This window comes from Paroedura picta, chromosome 2 (assembly GCF_049243985.1).
Source record: "Paroedura picta isolate Pp20150507F chromosome 2, Ppicta_v3.0, whole genome shotgun sequence".
NCBI classification, from domain to species: domain Eukaryota; kingdom Metazoa; phylum Chordata; class Lepidosauria; order Squamata; family Gekkonidae; genus Paroedura; species Paroedura picta.
In genome coordinates this window covers 127,174,880-127,194,124 of record NC_135370.1, presented here as the reverse complement: position 1 = coordinate 127,194,124, position 19,245 = coordinate 127,174,880, and the positions used below count along the sequence as shown (strand labels likewise).

Here is a 19,245-nt window from a genome sequence, read left to right as displayed (position 1 = left end):
TAAGTATTAGTAACAATAGGGGGGGGCTGTTTTAACTGCTTTGTGCTTTTCTGTTTGTGCAGGGCAGCAGCACTGCTAAGAGAAAGAAGAGAGTCCCTCTGCGTTGCTGGTGTAGGCTTTGAAGCTTGCTTTGCCACCCTTTGGTCCTAGATCTGTTTTTTTTTCTTTTTTTGCAGATTTCATACCCGGAACACAGGAGGAGGAACAGCGTGGGGTGCTTGGACCTCCTGCCCGGCGCAGGCGGATACAGATTCAAGATGGTGAGCGTGCATGAACTGTTCCTTTCGAGCCATAGCTGCAGGACAATGTCGCTAGGCACTAACCATGTGCTCCCTTTTAATTGTTGAGAGTCTTGCTGTGAAAGTAGGCAAAAGTAAAAGCACACCATGGGCAAACAAACAATAACCATGTGCTCCCCGGGGATTGTTTAAATTCTTGGCTGGAAAACACGGGGACAAAAAAGCACACCATGGGCACCATGGTGTGTTTTGACTTTATCGATGGTACTAACAGTTTTGTTTCTCATTTTTTGCCAACAGAGGTTCTTTCAGATGAGGAGGAACCACCCCTGGCTCCAGGCAGCCCACCACCTAGAGGTGCGCTCCCAGCAGAGGAGAGGCTTATGAGGGAACGCGGCAGGCTGAGGCGCGTCTCCGTCTTGACAAGCGTGGGAGAGAGGCTCCTTGAGCACTGCCAGGAGGAGTCACGGCGTGCCGCAGCCGCTGACCAAGCCATGCTCACCCTCATTGCCCAGGAGGGGAGAAAATTGAGGGCAATCCTTAGGGAGACAAACCAAATCCTACGCGAAGGCGTGGAGGAGGTGCGACTGATAAGGATACTGATGGAGAGGGCGGTAGCGGTCATGGAAAGGGCCTACCCTCCACAAATCGCCGCCAACCTCCCCCCCCACCCACCCACACCACCACTTCCAGCACCCACCCCACCGACTCCGTCTCAGAATGCCTCCACCCAAACAAGAAGGAGGACTATTCTCGGGAAGAGAAAAATAAAACCAGCGGACAAGTACTCCCCCTCCTAGTTTGGCCCAGTTTTTCTATTTAATGTTATCTGTGTTTTGTTGTTTGTTGAATAAAGTTTATATTTTTGACTCTGTCTCTGTGTACCCTACTGTAGAATCAGGAAGGCCGAAAGCGGCCTCTCTAGTGATTGTGTATATTCTGGTACTGTTGTGTGGGTTGGAGGTTGGAGGGTTGTTAGTTCAAGGAGTTTTAGGAGTGTGGGGTGAAAGATGTGCGAGTTTAAGGAGTCACACTGGAGTCTTTTAATAAAATTTGCAATAACATTTTATTTTCAAAAACATTTTAACAGGGGAAAAACATTAGGGAGTGTAACTTGGAGCCCCACCAGCACCACCACCCCCCACCCCCCTGGAAAACCAATTTTTTTTTAACAAAAGTATATATTTAACAGGGGAAAAACATTAGGGAATGAAACTTGGACCCCCCCCCCACTCCCTACCCCAAAACACAAACAGAAAACAAAACTCAGGTCCCACTGCTCCCCTGCCCAGCCCCTTCCATCTCCCTCACTCTCCTGCTCAACCGTCCCACGGACCCCCGGACTTTGCGGCGGAAGAGTTCTTCATCCTCCTTCTTCTTAACTGTGTGGGGAGGGAGAAAAAGTACACATTAGTGCCACACATATTTTCAAATTTCTTTAGTTTACATGCATACACTTTTTAGTGGCCTTAGCCACACTGTGAGAAGAGTTGGGCAGTGGGGAACATAACCTACGTTCTTCCGCCTCCCTCTGTTGCCTTTGCTGCTCAATCTCCCCTTTCAGCTCTGCCACTTGAGCCTCCAAGGAAGTAACCCTGGCCTCCATGGCACGCAGCCTTGCCTCCATAGTTTCTGCTATAGAAATCAAACAAAGAATTTGATCACACTTCAAAAGGAAGCATCACATCAGGCTCCCATATGGCTCCATGGGGGTACACACACATGGGTCTCCCTCACAGACATAAAACTCTCACCTGCAGCCTGTCCCGAGGTGGAAGGTCCCTCTTCCTCCCCCTCCTCACGCTCAGGTGCTTTTGCCAGCTTGGATGGTGATTGTGTGGCTGGGCAAAGAAAAAGACAAATCATAAGTAAAAGCACACAAACCAGAGATGAAACACAGCTGGTGGACACACCACAGTTAGAGTCTAAGCGCATAACCAAAGTGGTTCTACAGTACTGGCGGGCTAAGTCAGAGGGGGTTGACAGCATCTAAATACTTTCTCGAATTTCATTGGGGACAGTAGGGGAAAGAGGCAGCTAGTCATTCCATGCATGTTTAAGGGTAAAACACAACGCAGCACTCACCCATATGCCTCCTCATGTCCAGGGGGGGCTTCCCAGCCTTCTCCCATATTTTCACCATCTGGTCGTGGAAGACCGTTCTCCCACTTGGCTGCGGGATCCCCCCCCCACTGTTCCAGACTGTTGAGGAAGTCCAGCTTCACTCGCTTAAATTTTGTCCGGACCTGCTCCCAGGTCCGGACGTAGCCCCTCTCCCTCAGCTTTGATGCCAACACCAGGTAAGCACCCTTGGTGTGGCAGTGGGTGCTGGCCATAAGGCGGCCAACACTTTTCGATTGGAGCACAAGCTCCAGAAGTGCCTCAGCCTCGGCGCGCTGCCAGAAGGAGCCCTTCCGTGGCTTCGGCATCTTCAGAATGACGGTTAGGCAACGAACATGCGTTGCTCCGATCGACCACCCCAATTTCAAATGTATCAAAGCTGCCAACCAATAAAATTATTCCTTGGAACATCAATGGTTTAATCCTCCAGTTTGACAGGGGTCGCCAATACTTCCTGGCCACCCGCCTCCCCAACCTTTCCCTGTTAAGCGCTTCCGTACTGTGTTTGTCAACTTCAGCGCTGAGTTAGCATTAAGGTCTGTCAAAGTGCTTTTGGGCCAGAGACTCCCCGTTTTTTTGGCAGGTAAAATAGACAAACATCACAAGACAAGATTAAACAAAGAACATAAACCTTTATTTCACAACACAGTAGAAAAAAACAATCACACACGCCTCCTGTTTCTGTAGAGGTGAGTGGCCACAGCGTCCCGAACCCTGCACCCCTCCGCATACATCCTCTTTCTCCTGGCTTCAGGGATGTCCTGTGTATCCTGAAGGACTACAGGTTCAGGTTCGTCCTCAGGGAAGGGGATGTTATGTCCCTTGTCCTCGCATATGTTGTGCAAAATCACACATGCGATTATCAGCGGAGTCACATTGTCAATATGTACATGGAGTCGTGACATTAAACAACGGAATCGTGACTTCAGACGTCCAAAGGCACGCTCCACTACATTCCTTGCCCGGGAGTGACTGAGGTTGTAGTGGCTCTGCACGTCCGTCCTTGGCCGCTTATAGGGAGTCATGAGCCAGCGGCGTAATGGGTAGGCTCCGTCCCCCAGCACCAACGCCGGCACAAGCACGCCCTCAATGGTGACGGTGGGGTTTCCTGGAACAAAGACCCCTTCGTCCATGGCTTTCCTTAGGTTAGATTCCCTGAAAACAAGGACATCATGCCTCCTCCCGCTCCACCCCACCTCGGCATCTATAAAGCGTCCGGAGAAGTCCACAGTTCCTTGGAGGAGAACAGAGCAAAAGTCCTTCCTGTTCCCGTATTCCTTTATGCTTCCCCCGGGTGCACGGATAGGGATGTGGCTTCCATCAATGGCCGCGAAACAATGCGGGAATCCTAGCCTGGCAAACCCGTCCATACTCTGAAATAAGGGGAAAAAACAATGACATGTTAGCGTGGGGTGCCTCGCGTATTCGTTGCTCATCTGTCAAACAAGAAAAAAAACATTTAAAGGGAAAAGGGCATAGAATGACACTCACCGCTCCAAGCCGGTCTCCGAGGCACACCACCTTGCTGTACAATTCTGCCTCCATGGCGAGGCAGAACTCCTTAAGGATATCGCCAACCGTAGTGACTCCGAGTCCGAATTGCTGGGCTACTGTCCGGAAGTACTGAGGGGTGGCCAAGTACCACAATGCGGCAGCCACCCTTTTTTCAACTGGAACGGGGCGCCGCATGCCAGTGACTTGCCTCTCCATGCGGCCACGTAGAGCCTCCACGAGTTCAAAAAATGTCCCCCTCGACATCCTGAAGTTTGCAATCCAGTGGTCATCATCCCAGCGAGTCCACACAAAATTCTCCCACCAGTCAGAGGATCGTTCGTCCACCCAGAACTGTCTGGGGAACCGGACCTCTGCCAGAGCTTGCCAGCGTTTCTTGGCCGCCATGGCTGCCCTTAGAGAACGTCTTCTGCTGGTGGTCATCGTTCCGGCCACACGTTCTCGGTACTCCTCGATAGCGGACGTCCTACGCGACACGGCGGTATTCATACGCTGGACCACCGCGAGCATCTGAGCCAACAATTGAAAAATAAGCCTCTCCATTGCAACGTTGACCTGTGCTGTGGGCAGTAGGCTACGCAAACAAAAGAGTGAGGCCGACCGCGTGTCTGCCCAGGTGCATATAAGCAGGTAACCTGTGGGCGTGTACTGTGGGCGGGGATTAACCAATCAAACATGTCAATGCATCTGGTTCATAGAAAACAATAGAAAACACGTTCCAAGGGCGCCAATGATTGGACGATAACGCGTTGCTACGGGGTTTCCTGGGTTTTTTTTAAAAAAAAGGGAACCCCGACAAGTCCGGCTTTAGGGTCGAGGTCAAAGGTGTGCCTGCAGTTTGATTGACGGGCACGGGAGGCCAGAAGCGCTAAAAAGGGACCTCCTTTGTAGCGATAAGACGGAGAACCGGAAGCCTGTGGGTTACGAAAGTGGCGAGAAGTGAAAGTGCCAAATTCCGCAAAAACCGCAGCTGTGCGTTACGGGCACAACTAGTTACATTTCGCTACTTGAAGTAGCGCTTTCACAAACGGCAACCAAATAGCAACTTTGAGCTCTGTGCGAAATGGCCCTAGATGTCTAAAAACTATTCTGGCTGTGGCGTATTGTACAGATAGTTACTACAAACAGAAAAAAGTGTTGAATAAGTAGATTTTTAGTTTAAACTTACTGACTAATTTGGTGAATAGAAGACCACCCAGAAGAAGTCCATGAGCATTGTAATTTTTATCTGAATTATGTGAACAAGTAGTTCTGACATATATTGTCTATGATGGAGAGTGTAATAATCTACAGTTATATGAATAACCTTTTTCTTTTTTCTGTATTCTATTTTACTTAACACAGTCTGGTTTTGTCATTAGCAGAGTGCAGACTACAAAAATACCAATATGAACATTTTTAACAGAATCATCTTTAATTTGGTCTATGTGGAGGAAGGGGAGCTAGCAAAATTCTTAGAGAATCAGTGTCTTGTGCATTCTCTGTGTGGCTCGATACAACAATAAAGGTGGGCATCTTGGACCAGCTACTATGTTCAAGGCCACCCTACATAAAACTGAGAAGTGGATGTGCCAAACGAAATCAATATCTTTTATTTCCTTTAGGAGCCACAGCTGGTAGACTAGCCAAAGTTGCTGAATCAGGCATTGTCTAAGATCCAAAAGCAAAGTTTGATCCAGGAACATTCCGAGCTTTATCTTTGAAGGAGATTGTGACGCTGGGTCAAGTAAGTCCAGAACTGCCTGTCCAGAACTTCCCTGGACTGAGTTTCAATTTCTGAACCTATCCAGCCCATTGCAGCCTTCAAGCAGCCGTTCAGAGACCAAATAGCTACACATCAATTGGATGTAAATGACAAGTAGAGCCAGTCATCATCAGCGTGTTAATGATATATCACCCTAGATTCATGGACAACCTTTCCCAAAGGTTGAGAGGAAACCCACTCCAGTTTCCAGTCCTCCTCCCATTCATGCCTCTTCCTCTTCTTTCTCATGGCAATTTCTGACATAACACAATGCCAAGGACTCATATTGTGCTTCTTTGTAATGACTTAAGGTTTTAGTGCCCTCTCCCAAGCATCAGGTAGATCACCCAATGCTTTGGAAAGGGAAGTAGCAATGGTTGCCTTTGTCAACCCTCAAATATGCTGAGATCTTACATTGTAGACTCACAATATCTAATTTTCCCTATAAATGAGGTATTTGGGTTTATTAAAGCACCCTTTCTTTGGGCAGTATTTTTTTTTCCAGTGTGGGATTTCCCCCAAGATTACAGAGGAGAAGGGAGACCTTCATCTAGATATGGCTCTATTTTTTAAAAAATCTACACTCTGAGTCTCATTCAGAATTAGATATACTGATAGTATGAAATATAATAGAACCTGTGGAATTCCACAATATTATTGTCAAAGTATTGAGTTTTAATTTCTCAGAACCACCTCCTGAAATCTATCTTTAAGGAAGGAGCAGAGCCCTTGTACATCAGTACCCACACCTCCCAATTCCCACAGGTAATCCAGAAGGAAGTCCTGGGGACTCAAAAAATGACACTGTGCCCCTGCATCAAGCTTCCTTTGATACCCACACTGGTGTAGGCAAAGGCAAGCCAGACCACCAGAACAAGAGCACTAGTAGCCATGTTCGTACCAACTGACCTTGGTCCTGAAATATGCCTTTCCACACAGAGACAGGGTGTCATGTACACATCTTCAATCAAGAAAAAAAATCATTCTCCTTCCTGACGCTCTCCCCCTCCCAACCATTGTGGCAGACAGACTTCTTTCTCAAAGACTCATCCTATAGCTAAATCCTTTCTTTACCAAAAAACTCTCTTCCTGACACAGATATTAAGACAGCCTGCCTTCATCAACAGGACATTAGGTATCAACCATTTCCAGAACCATGCAGAAAATTCCCATTTTGCCCTTAAGTATTCCTTTTTGTTAATTCAGTCACTGGAATCAGAGCACAATTACACCTTTTGTCCAAAGCCCATACAGTCTACGTGTCTTTTCACCGTGTACTTAGCTGGGGAAAGGGTTTAAAGTTCCAAATTGCCCAAGCTTTGTCACCAAAGCTTTCTTGGAACGGATCCTACCAGATGCCCAGCTCAATTGCAGGTTCAGTCATATTGTTCTGCTCCTTTCCCAGTGCACCCCAAGTCCAGATTTGGTAACTCTAAATCTTGCTGACCTGTTTATTTCCACCATGTCAGTGTGCTTAGAGTAGTTGCATTTCTGTTAGTTATTTCCAATAAAACTGAATACTTTTATTTTAATATCTGTTGCTTGCCTTGAATTCCTAAAACGAGCCAATTACCTTGTATAACATTGGCAAAAGGTCTTGCTAGTTACCCCCTCTCATACAACAATTCCCAAATTTAAGAGTTTTCAAGTAACAACACTGTGTGCATCAGCCATGGGGAAGGGGTAGCAAACTCACCAGAAGACAGATTCAGAATACAGGATGATCTTGACAGGCTGGAAAACTGGGCTAAAATGAATAAAATGAATTTTAATAGCGAAAAATGTAAAGTTCTGCATTTAAGTAGGAAAAATTGAATGCATCACTATAGGTTGGGTGAGACTTGTCTTTGCAGTAGTACATGTGAAAAGGATCTGGGGGTCTTAGTAGACCATACACTGAATATGAGTCAGCGGCATGACTCGGTGGCTGAAAAGGCAAATGGGATTTGGTGCTGTATCATAAAGACGTATAGTGCCCAGATCACATAAGGTAATATTACCACTTACTTTGCTCTGGTAAGGCCCCACTTACAGTACTGTGTTCAGAATTGGGTACCACAGCTGAAGATGTAGAGAAACTGGAGCATGTCCAGAGGAGGGCTATGAAGATGGTGAGGGGTTTGAAGACCAAGTCATACGAGGAAAGGCTGAGGGAGCTTGGTCCGTTTAGCCTGGAGAGAAGACAATTAAGAGGTGATGTGATAACCATTTCAAATACTTGAAGGGCTGTCATATAAAAGATGGAGCAGATTTGCTTTCTGTTGCCTCAAAGGGTTATGCAAGAACCAATGGGATTACATTAATTAAAAAGGATTTTCAGCTAAACATCTGGAAGAAGTTCCTGGCAGTTACAGTTCCTCAGTGGAATAGACTTCCTTGGGAGGTGGTGGGTTCTCCTTCTTTGGAAGTTTTTAAGCAGAGGCTAGATTGTCATCTGACAGAAATGCTGATTGTATGAATTTAGGCAGATATTGAGTAGGTGGGCAGGAAGGAATGTGCCAGTATTTGTCTCTTGTGGCCCTTCCTTGCATACTCCGGGAATTGCTAATTGCTGTTGTGGGATGGTAAATGAATTTCCTCCAGGCCAGGCTGGATTTTGGAGATTTTTGGTGGAGGAATCATATGGGCATGAAATTGGGGTCACTGTGAGTAGGCAGGTAGTGGTGGGTTCCTGCCCTGTGCCAGCTGGATAGAACTACTGTGTAATGGGAAGACCCAAAACATGCTTAACTAGGAACTATCTGTGATATAAATTTGTGAAAGATCCACAGCAAAAGCTGTCATTGGTGCAGTAAAAAATTACCCAAACCTTTAGCTTGTCTTGCAGCCTACCTCACTCTGTTTTTGGGATGATGATGCAGCAACTTCCTACTGCCTTGAAAGCAGAGTGTACATCTTCTGAATCCTAAGTGCTGCAAAACAGCAGTAAAACTGCTTTTGTTCATTGATAGCATGAAGCATTCTGCCCAAAGCACTCCTGCACTTCTGCTAAAAATGTATTAGAACACAATAGGAAACGAGATTAAAACAGATCCAGAAAATCAATTTCATCCAGGAGGGCCTGATGAAAATCTACTGCATCACTTTGGCTAGGAATGTACCTAAATGTACCAAAATTAAAGTAGACATGTTCAGATCAGAAGGGACCGGAAAAGAATCAGCTCTTTTAAATACATATGGGAATCTCCTTTCCCTTAGACCATTCTCATAGGATAGGCTTACCTGGTTTCAACATCATGTTGAAGTTCTATTTTATTTTTTACATTTGCAGCACACATTCTGCAATCAGGCTTTTAGGCAAGGGTCAGGTGCACTTGATGTGTTCCTCAGTTAATTTGGAAGCGGTTTGTGCCACCTTGCAACATGCATCTCATCATTCACAGTGCTGTGTTGTTGTTTTTTTAAGCCATGAAATAGGTTTATGTGTTTTTTCCCACATAATGTTGCAACATACTTTCATTTATTTTAAACCCTCCCTTTGTAATGGGGCACTCTGCAAGGGGACAGAGTGCAGCCAGGAGGGTTACAAAATGAAGGCAGCTGCTGCCCTGCCAGCCAGAACATTGACTGTCCAAGATTGTCTGTCACAAACCCTGCTGCAGCAACCACAGCTGCAGCCAAGGAATCTGGTGGGAGAAAGTCCCCCCTCCCCATCCCAATTGCCTTCCAAGTCATCCTAGAGGGAAACCAGGCAGTGGGAGGTGGGGAGGGAGGGAGGTTGGCCCTGCCTGCCTCTCCCCCCATCAGGTGCCACAGCCTAAAGGATTCTTCCCCTCCTGGCTGCTTACTCTCCACAAGCAGAGTGGCTTCATTACAAAGTGAGCTTTAAAAAAAAAATCAAACTGCATTATAACATAGCAAGGACGCCCCTGTGCTTGGGGAGGGAGGTCAGCCAGGAGGGGAAGGAGAGGGCAGTCAGGCAAGGGGAGCTACATTACAGTACACTTTTGAGTTAAAAAAAAAAAAGCTCCCTTTGTAATGAAGCTGCTCTGCTTGTGGAAGGATGCAGCCAGGAGGGGAAGAAGGGAAAGGAGAGTCATCTGCACATCAGTTCTGTAGGCTGGTGGTGCCTAGTGGGGAAGAGGCTGGCAGACAGCACTGGTCTTCCTCCCTCCTGACCTGCCACTGCCCAGGTTCCCTCACAAAGAAAACTGATAAGGCAGGTGGTTCTTGGGAGACTTTCTCCCATCAGAGCCCTTGGCAGCAGGGGCTGAAGCCGGGCTCTTAATTGACAATGGTCCCACTCTGCTTTGGGAGAGACTGCAGCTGGGAGGGGAAGAAGGGGGCAGCCAGGGGAGGGGACTCATCTCTGGCCACCCAAGTTGGAGCATTTTTCAAAAGAAAATCTTCAACAATATCCAGCTGTACCACCCAACTTCCACTGTAATAAAGGGGCCTCACCACAACACTATCTTTATCCATGGTTCCTCTATATATTTGTGAAACAGCTTGGGGAGTGTATTGTGTCTGGGTGTCCAAGTTGGAATAGGGCCAATCGGGGTGCTTTGCTGGCTGCACCCTGATTGGCCCTGCCCCTGCAGCTCCCACTCTCTGTCCCTGGACTCTAGCCTCTTTGCTTTCAGATGCACCTCAGTGCCTGGAGCCAGCAGCAGGTAAGGGGAGAGGGCTCTGGGCAAATGGTCATGGTGGAGGGCCTGCTAATGAGGGCTTCTGGGCCTGCTAGGGTGGGCCTGCTAACGAGGGCCTCCTGGCCTGCTGACTGCCTGCTAAGGAGCTCTGCCCCAGGTGTGCTAACGAGCTGGCCAGCCTCCACCTGCCCCACTTGATCCGGCTGCGAGCTTTTTTTTTTTTTTTTGCATTGTTCAAAACATTTAAAACTCCAATATGGGGGTTTGCTCTTGTTTGGAAATGGTCTTAGTGAGGCATTCATTATATTCTGGATCCGGGTCACCAGTCCCCACCACCACAACAACAAATTACCACTAGTCAGGATGGACATAGACCATGACATGCCTAGTGCCAATTACTAGGGGTGGGCATGAACTATTTATGAACTAAAGTTTATGACAAATTTGGGGCAGTACATGAGTTGTGAACTGAAGTTCACTGTCATTAACTGAAGTGTGATTCTGAAGTTCACTAGCACAAAGTGAGTGTGATTCTGTGCTAGACATCTGCCCTGTCCTGACATTGCTACAATGGCACTGAGTTCTGCTGGACTTGTAAAAATTCCTACCTTCAGTTTCTACTGCATAGTTCTCTGGTTTGACCTTAGTCCTGTTGTGTTTGCACTGCCACAGTGACACTAGTTCTGCTGGGTACATTGCACTGGTTCTGCTGGGCATACAAAAATGCTTTCCATCTTCAGTTTCTACTGCAGAGATTCTCTGGGCCACATGCTGGATCACACAGGGAGGAGGAACAATGGAGGGAGGGAACATGTAGGGGGACACAATAGGAGACCTGGATCTAACTCCAGCAGGTCTGTAGTGGGGTGGCCAGAGGCAGGAAGGCCAACTCATCTAGCCTGGCCAGATCCAGGTGGGAGTGGTGGATGCTGAGAAGGTCTATTCTGCATGTTGGTGGGAAAGAAGGAGAGGAGTTTCATGACCACACAAGAGACGTCAGTCCAGATGATGGCTGTGAGTTACCAGAATTTGAGGAGATTGGCCAAGGTGGGCTCAGGAGATTTGACAAAGCCCTCTCTCACCCTCACCTCTGCTGAATATCTGCCATGGCATGCTAGGCCTCCCCACTGCTGCTGCTGACTTCCTTCTAAGCCCACCTTCTAAGTCAGTGGTTCTTAACCTTTTATTTGCCGCGACCCCAACTTTGGTGCCAAAGCCCAGCGGAGACCCAGCCAGAGGAGCTGCCAGTTTAGTGCTGCCAAGGCGCTTTTCATTGGCCCCCTCAGCCATGGCCATGGGCGACCCCTGCAGGATGTGACTCGAGGGGGGGAGGGAGCTGCTGCCGCCACCACCACATCCACATTGCTCACGGTCCTGCTCCGGGCCGGGCTTGGCCGCATGTCTTGCTCCCTTGGCTCGCTGCTTCTCTCCTTTCTCCCTTCCTTTAACCCCAGGGGGGGTTCTGTGGTGTCCGTGCTGCAGAGCACGTGGGGCTTGCTGGATGGAGACAGGGGGGATGGGGCGACTTTGGACCCGTGGTGGGGAGGGGATTGCTTTCCTGTCAGATCTGGAAGCCCATTCCTCGGCAGGCACCGGTGCAACCCTCCAGGCAGGCTGCAGAAGGAGCCAGTGGGGCTCTGGAAACCCGTGTGCACGCGCATGCACACAACAATCGAGGTGGCGTGGAGGCAGCCATTGCCGTAGCTCTGTTGCCTCCGCCCACCTCCACCACCCGCCGCCACCATCATGTGCCTCCACACACCGCCACCACAGCAGCAGGCAAGCTGGCAACCCCAGGGAAGGGGCCCGATCCCTAAGGTTGAGAACCACTGTTCTAAATGGTCATTTTCACCAGGAGAATTGATCTCTGTTACTTGGAGAAGATGTGTAATTCCAGGTGTATCCCCAGGTCTTACCTGAAGGGTGACATCCATATACCTTTAATTGTCACCCCCTGGAATCTTCCACCGACTGTTCCCTCTGGCCACATCTGCTGGCCTGAAGCCACCACACTTCTCCGCAGAGCTTGTGCTCTCACTCCATGAGCCCTGTGTTATGGATAGCCATGCTGCCTTTGATGTGTGGGTTGCAGATACAGGCCAGCTTGTACTCCCATTCTTTGCTAAGAGGATGCAGCCTGGCAGACATGATACCAATGAGGCAAGGGAGTGCTTCCTGAGCCCTCCCCCTTGCCCTTTTGGATGGCACAGTTGAAGTCCCTGGGAGCATGACTTCTTGGAGGGTGGCCTACCTTGGAGCCACAACCACAGCACCCAGTGTGCAGAAAGCTTTTGTTGATGGGGCCTCCTGTTCCCCTCCATGTCTGTGAGGCCTCTTCCTCCTCCCATTGCCTGCCAATCCTTCCTCTGGTGACAACAAAGTGGGGTGTGCCCTTCACAGGTGCCTGCAAAGAACAGAGAAAGCTGATGTTGGGTGTTCATGCCTCTGTGGACAATCTGCCCCATGGAATCACTGGGGAGGGTGTGGAAATGTTTTCACAGGTTGAATTGAAAACAGCATCCTATGATTTGATAGGCACAGCTGCTTTCTGGCACCAGTGAGGGAGACACCCAGGCCTATTATGCACGCCGCCGTAACGGCGGTTGGCAAAATGCGGAGGAGAAAGAAGCGAGGCAAACTGCAAATGCACGGGACAGAACGCAACAGCGGCAAACCCCAGAGCAGCCGCCGGCTGCGGCCAACAAGGCGGCGATGCGGAGCAAACAGGAAGGGAGGCGAGCACGGTGCTGACTGAGGCTGGGCTGCCAAGCAGGGCAGCCACAGCACATGCAGGCCCTGCCGGCAGAACCGAAGGGCACGGAAGGGGAGAGAGCAAGTGCACCCAGAGCCCCTGTACACCACGGACATCCCTGATTATGCACGCAGCCACTCTGGCGCTGTTTCTGGTTGCGCCCTGGTCGCCCGGGAAGCTCCACTTCCGTGTATCGCTAACGCAGCTTTTTTGGTGGCATACGCTGACTCTGCGCCTGACTGCCACCAGCGGCATGCATTATTGGTGATTTTAGCTGCCACCATTCCACCTCGAATGTGGACCTTCCCCTCCGTGCATAAGAGGCCACTGAGGAGACAAGCAGGAGAGATTTGGGACCTGAGAGGAGAAGATGCTATCCCCTACATACTGACAGAGGATTCCTCTCTGAAGAGTTCTGGCAACTGCTAGTGTCTTGACATTGCTAACGCCTCTGTTTCTTCTTGGGAAAGCCCCAAGGACAGAGGGGGAAGAATTCAAGACCCCAGGTACTGCCTTTTGACCTTCTTTGCAGAAGGACCACTTGTAGAGCCTTTGCACTGCTAGATCATAGTCCATTCGTAATTAAGTAAATAAATAATTACGTGCTCACCACTGTACTCATTTCCCCACCCCACAACCAATAATATTGTCAAGCTATGGGCCTGAATACTGCCATACCTCACATTGCAATCTCAGCCAAGGACTGATTAGGGTTTATAAACCGCTATTTGCCGGAGCAGTGGTGCTACAGGCTGCCGCTAGGTAAATATGCAGGAAAGCTAAGTGGGTGCTTTTCTTCATTTAGCTCGTCTGCAAATAAGAACTAACTTTGGTATGGATGAGCGGGCAAGCTAATGAAGCTCCTTTGGCAAGGCTGGTCCCGGGAAGCGAGCACACAGCTTGTGCAGAACTGCCAGAGATTGTCACTCTAGTGAGGCCTGTGTAATTTTCTTTCCCTTTGCCTGAACCTATTGAGCTGGGGATAGACGAGTATCTTGAGCAGCTACGATAAATATTGCCCCCTTAGTTGCCACTGCTTATGAAATGTCAGCTATTGAGTTTTAAGGAAGAAATTTATAGCAGCATAGGAGACTTATGAAAGGGGAGGGGGGGAAGGTGAAATGAAATCCTTCCAGTGGCAAAGCAAGTAAATGTTCCTGCTGAACAAGCATTGAAGCTGCATCCCCCAGGAAATGACACCTGCTGCTGGCATCCAGTGTGGAGAAGAGGGGCCATCTGTCCAATCTTTTTATTGCTTGCTTCCACCGCTCAGAGCTCCTCTGATCTTTTGTTCTCAAAGCCCCAGTCCCTCCCTCCCCTTTCGTTTGCCCTGCTTTCCCCATTTTTTTTCATCTCATCATTGCCTCTGGCAGAAAGCTCAGCTTGAATGTGCCTTTGGGTGTTCCCTCTTGTACTTCTTCAAGTACGTGGAAGAGGAAAGGGGTGTAGGACCCCGGCTCAGATGCTTCCTCCCCCTTACCGAGGGACTAAGTACACATTACAGGCTACAAGCACCACATGTAGGAGACACTTTAAACGATTGCATTTAAAGTATGCCGCAGGGAATGGCTACAGAGGCTCATTACGCAGAATGAGAGGTATTCCTCATACCCAGACACAACACACACACCCCTCAACTGTGGGGGCAGCAAAGGGGCAGAATCCTGCAGCTGGCACAGTGAGTTGCAGCATATGAATGGCTGAGAGCACAATGACAGCTGCCATAAGGCATTTCCCAGCAACTTCCACATGTCCTCTGCATTGCATATCCTGGCCTTGAGGCACTTGAGTGCTCTCTTGTTCTCCAAAGGAAACACAGCTTCTAAAACAACCAAAACCCATAATTTCATGAGGAAAGTCTATGCATTAAAGTAAAATGTAAAAGAAGAAGAAGAGTTGGTTCTTACATGCTTTTCTCTACCCAAAGGAGTCTCAAAGCGGCTTACATTCACCTTCCCTTTTCTCTCCCCACAACAGACACCCTGTGAGGTAGGTGAGGCTGAGAGAGCCCTGATATTACTACTCAGTCAGAACAGCTTATCAGTGCTGTGGCGAGCCCAAAGTCACCCACCAGGCTGCATGTGGGGAGTGGGGAATCAAACCCGGCTCGCCAGATTAGAAGCCACCACTCTTAACCACCACACCAAGCTCGCTCTCAGGGAATGAACACAGCAAAAACAAGGCCGAAATGAGTTGTCATTTGCATGGAAGACTGCACACCATTTCATTTCCTTTCTCCAGAAATCACCTAACAGCCATGACTGGAGTAGCTTGTTCCATCTTCATTTCATAATTTAGTTGTCCAAAGGGCAAATAAAGTAATTTGTTTTTGTGCCCTCCCACCTTTAATAGGATTGCCAAATATTCAATAGATACAAAGCATGCAGAAGTAGAACAGACAAAAGGGGGCAGGTTAGGAAACACGCCAATGGTGTCTGGCAAGTCAAATGTGAGCCAAGATAGAAGCGTTTTCCAACAGGGGGGAGGCACATGTGGTTTTCCTGTGGCTGCCGTGGCTGCCAGTACAAGTGCAGTGGCCACAGGGACTGCCATGCGGCAGGTTTCCACACCCCAGTCCCTTGACAGAGAACATCCCCTGGACTAACAGAGCTTCTCCAGGAAGCAATATAATGTTCTAACAACACGAGTAACAGAATCTCTGAATTCTCAGGTGTCATCTAAAAAAAAAAATAGCCTGTAGCCCATTTCATTGTGGAGAGAAACCTTTCTCCTTATATCTCAGCAGTGAAAGGTGCCAGAGACTTGGCTCTTAAAAAAAAAAAGCTGGGAATTCATAGGAGCTGTCACACGGATGGTTATACTGATGCAATGATATTTGGTTGGTTATTAAAGATGTGTTTTAAAACTTCCCTCATAAGGGGGGGCAGAATAGTTGCTGGAGGGGGAAATGGCTGCTGTGTTGGAGGGACCAGGACAAACTTTCCCAACCACAAAGTTTTGCCAAGATCTTTCCCAGAACTTCACAGCAAAGCAAGTTTGGGAATCATCGGATGACAGCAAGTGTAACCCCAAGAGGTGCAGGAATGTACCATGATACTGTGAGAGTGCAGGGGGAAAAACTGCTTCCCAACATCACTGAACTTGAGGCAAATAATCTGTGTGGAAGTTGTTGAGAGTAGCTGTTTCTGGCCCAAAAGAAACAACTGGATAAAGTCCTTTTTCAAAGACTGTGCCCTCCATCTTTCCTCACTTGGCACAATGGATGAGCCACTCATTTCTTTTAAGCAGAGAGGAAGCCCAGGGGGAAAATCAGTAATCTAACCCCTAAAGAGTTGTAATGTTAAAAAGACATAAATGAAATCATTTATGACTGAAGCTAATGTGCATTTAGACTCAGGACCAGCTCAGCTGCACAACCAACCCAAGAGAGTGCCTGCAGCAGCAATATTTTTACAGGTGTCCGTGAAAACATGCCGTCTGAAAGGTCCACCCCACAATTCACTGCAAGGCTTGCAGGTATGGGACAATTCTCCATTGGAGAGTCATACATTTGGTGTCACTGCAGCACAAGGATGCCTTCTCCTGGGTGAGACCATTGGTCGGCCAACAAGGTCACCATTGTCTTCTCTGACTGCCAGATGCTCTCCAAGTTGCACTCATCCTTTGAACTGGAGATGCCCGGGACTGAACGTGGGACACTCGGCCACTGAGCCATATCACCCGTCCCAGCAAGGAATTCTGGGGCACAGGGCATGCAGGGAAATATGTTGTAATATTAAAAAGTAAAAATACCCTTAAATGAATGGAACGTCTCTTTATTCTGAGCTTTTGAAATGCCCTGTTGTTTTTTTTCTTAATGTGGGTGGGTGTCATGTCCAGAGTCTCTTTTCTTGTTAATGGTAACAGTTTTTAAAATGCATTTCCTAACATGCAATTTTTGCTGTAACTCCAGTTTAAAGGATTTTGTTCTTTTAATTCCACACAATGGGATATTAGGTTGTTTAATTCCACACAATAGGGTTGTTGTTAAAGTTGTTAAAAAAACAGTGCCTTGTATGGCAAGAGAATTTGGCTTTTGTTTGTCTTGTTTCTTTTGGACTGAAAGATTTTTGGAAACTTCATAAATGATTATACAAAGCAATAAATTACTTTCTGGAAAAACACACACACACACAAACACTTCCCACCCTAAACCCATGGCATATGCTTTCAGTTAACTGTTTAAATCTTTGGAATGAAGCTGAGCACTGAAATTTGGCAAGGAAACAGATGTGACTAGTCCAATGTGAGTAGTGGAAATGGGCAACTGCACAGGCCCTGATGCAGAGTTTTTTCTCCAAGAATAAAATCTATACACATTAACAAAAGTGAACAATTCAGTCCACTCACTGAACTCTACTCAAGGACTGAGCCCTGCCTCCCAGACTTCCTGATTCTATGACCCTGTTGCATATCTGCTGTTCTGGCTTTGAGACTCTTTTATTTGCCTCTCCCTTCTGAAATTCAGCTTCAGTAAATGAACTGAATGCATCCTTCTTGCAGGGGGAGGGGGGTGTCCCAAGTTTAACCCTTGACAATTGCAGCTTTCAAAAGGATCTTAAGTAGAATGCCATTTTCTGCTAGAGACCCAGAACAGCTGCTGCCAGTCAGAGTACATGATACAAAGTTAAATGAGCCAATAGGTCTGAGTCAGTATAATATGAATATGAATCAGTCCACAGTCCCTGTACATGTTCCTGATATAGAATGCCAGCTAAGTACCAATTTATTGGTCACAACATGGATGTGTACACACCCACGCAGAGCCCCTCCCCATCTTACCCCTTCAGGTTCATCACTGGCCATTTTTGGAGTGGGGAGGCATGTCAACATGCCCGTGTATGGTTGTATCACCCAATAAATGTCTAATACGGTTTTAAAAATACATTAACAATTAATTAACTCCCACCCATTCGGGAAACCCTTCCAGGGCAGTCAAGAAACCCCAGGGTTTCATGAAATCCTGGTTGAGAAAGCTTTTTCTAGACCAGTAATCTTCGGCAGGAAAAAAAATGCTTGGTCAATACTATACTTAACTACTATTTCTTCACTACATTGCATATTGTTCCTAAACTTCTTTTAAAGGAAGGGTAACATCAAAAGGCTTGATTAGTTCACATTCTACTCTTTAATAACCTGGAATTACCATGCTTCATTTGGAGATGAAATTGAGGGCCTTTCCACATGCCGTTAATATAGTGAAATGCTTACCTGCTGAAGATGCTATATTTTTGGCGTTTCGCATGATGTCGTCAACATCCAGCGTCCAAGCAGCAAACCACTAGCAACATCCTCCATTTTAAAGCGCTAGCTGGGGAATCGCATAAAGTGGATTCCCCAAGCTCAAACGTGTGAACTACAGGAGAGCAACCAGCAGACCACACGCTAAAGAACTATATGAAGACAAAGATGTGCTCCAATGACCCGCCTTTGCACCCACCTCCCTCTCCCTTCTCCCGAGGACAGGATTTTTTTTCTTTTTAAAGCAAACTGGCTGGAGCAACAAATAGGTGGACAAGTGTGCAGGCAAAGCAAAAAGAAATTTCCCAAGTAATCACACAAAGCATGCCACTCTAAAGCCCCCCCCCCCAAATCACGAACAAGATTTTTTCCCCCATATCAAGATTTGTGAGTCCATAATGGATGGCATTCAAAAAGCACTATGCATCTATGATTAGATGCATAGGCGTTTCAATGGAGAAGGTTTGAATTTTAAAAAATTAGCAGGCATCACGGGCCCTTTAAAAGGTTGTGAAAGGGGACTGGTTGCCTGGCTTGATTGACAGGCAGAAGAGAGTCACATAAAGCACGTTGCTCTCTTCCACCATTTCAAGCAGGCATGTGGAGAGCTAGGAGTTGTGAAAAGGCAGCAGACGGATGCGAGACAGGAAAGGAATGGCCAGAGGTGCAATTATTTTTAGCACTACGCCATTATGCCGGCGGAATGCTATTTTTTAAGATGTGCAGAAAAGCTCTCAGCATTTGATATTGTGAAATGTTTGGATATTGCAATATGGTATGTAAAGTATTTAAGCATTGGAGGAGTGGTACAGACTGCTCAAATCAAAATTGAAAATGAGCCACTCAGGTGCTTGCTGCCGTGACTTGACTGAACATTAATTCATTATATTCGACTGAATAATGATGTTCCAATAAGAGGAAGAAGCCATTAAATTAAGGCCCTAGGGACCCCTTCTTTAGAATTCAGAAAGGGGTATACATTGTCCCCGAAGCAAAAACTTGGGCTTTCCATGCAAGTGAGCAGCAGCATTCAGCCAAGGTCAAAGA

The 19,245-nt window shown here is 47.5% G+C and overlaps 1 protein-coding gene across 1 annotated transcript; it reads right to left on the bottom strand.

Moving 5' to 3' along the window:
- Window positions 1–2,228: 2,228 nt before the first annotated feature.
- LOC143828937 (uncharacterized) lies at window positions 2,229–4,415 on the bottom strand. The gene is made up of 3 exons (XM_077319092.1): window positions 3,852–4,415; window positions 3,557–3,733; window positions 2,229–2,276 (listed from the first exon to the last, which is right to left on the bottom strand). Exons 1-3 carry the CDS (start codon window positions 4,413–4,415, stop codon window positions 2,229–2,231), a joined length of 789 nt encoding a protein of 262 aa, XP_077175207.1.
- Window positions 4,416–19,245: the final 14,830 nt, after the last annotated feature.

Coding starts and splice junctions, on each gene's coding strand:
- LOC143828937 (XM_077319092.1), bottom strand. CDS start 4,415: ATGGAGAGGCTTATTTTTCAATTGTTGGCTCAGATGCTCGCGGTGGTC. Junction 3,734..3,851: donor TCGGAGACCGGCTTGGAGCG/GTGAGTGTCATT, acceptor CCCTTATTTCAG/AGTATGGACGGGTTTGCCAG. Junction 2,277..3,556: donor GACGCTTTATAGATGCCGAG/GTGGGGTGGAGC, acceptor TGGAATGACTAG/CTGCCTCTTTCCCCTACTGT.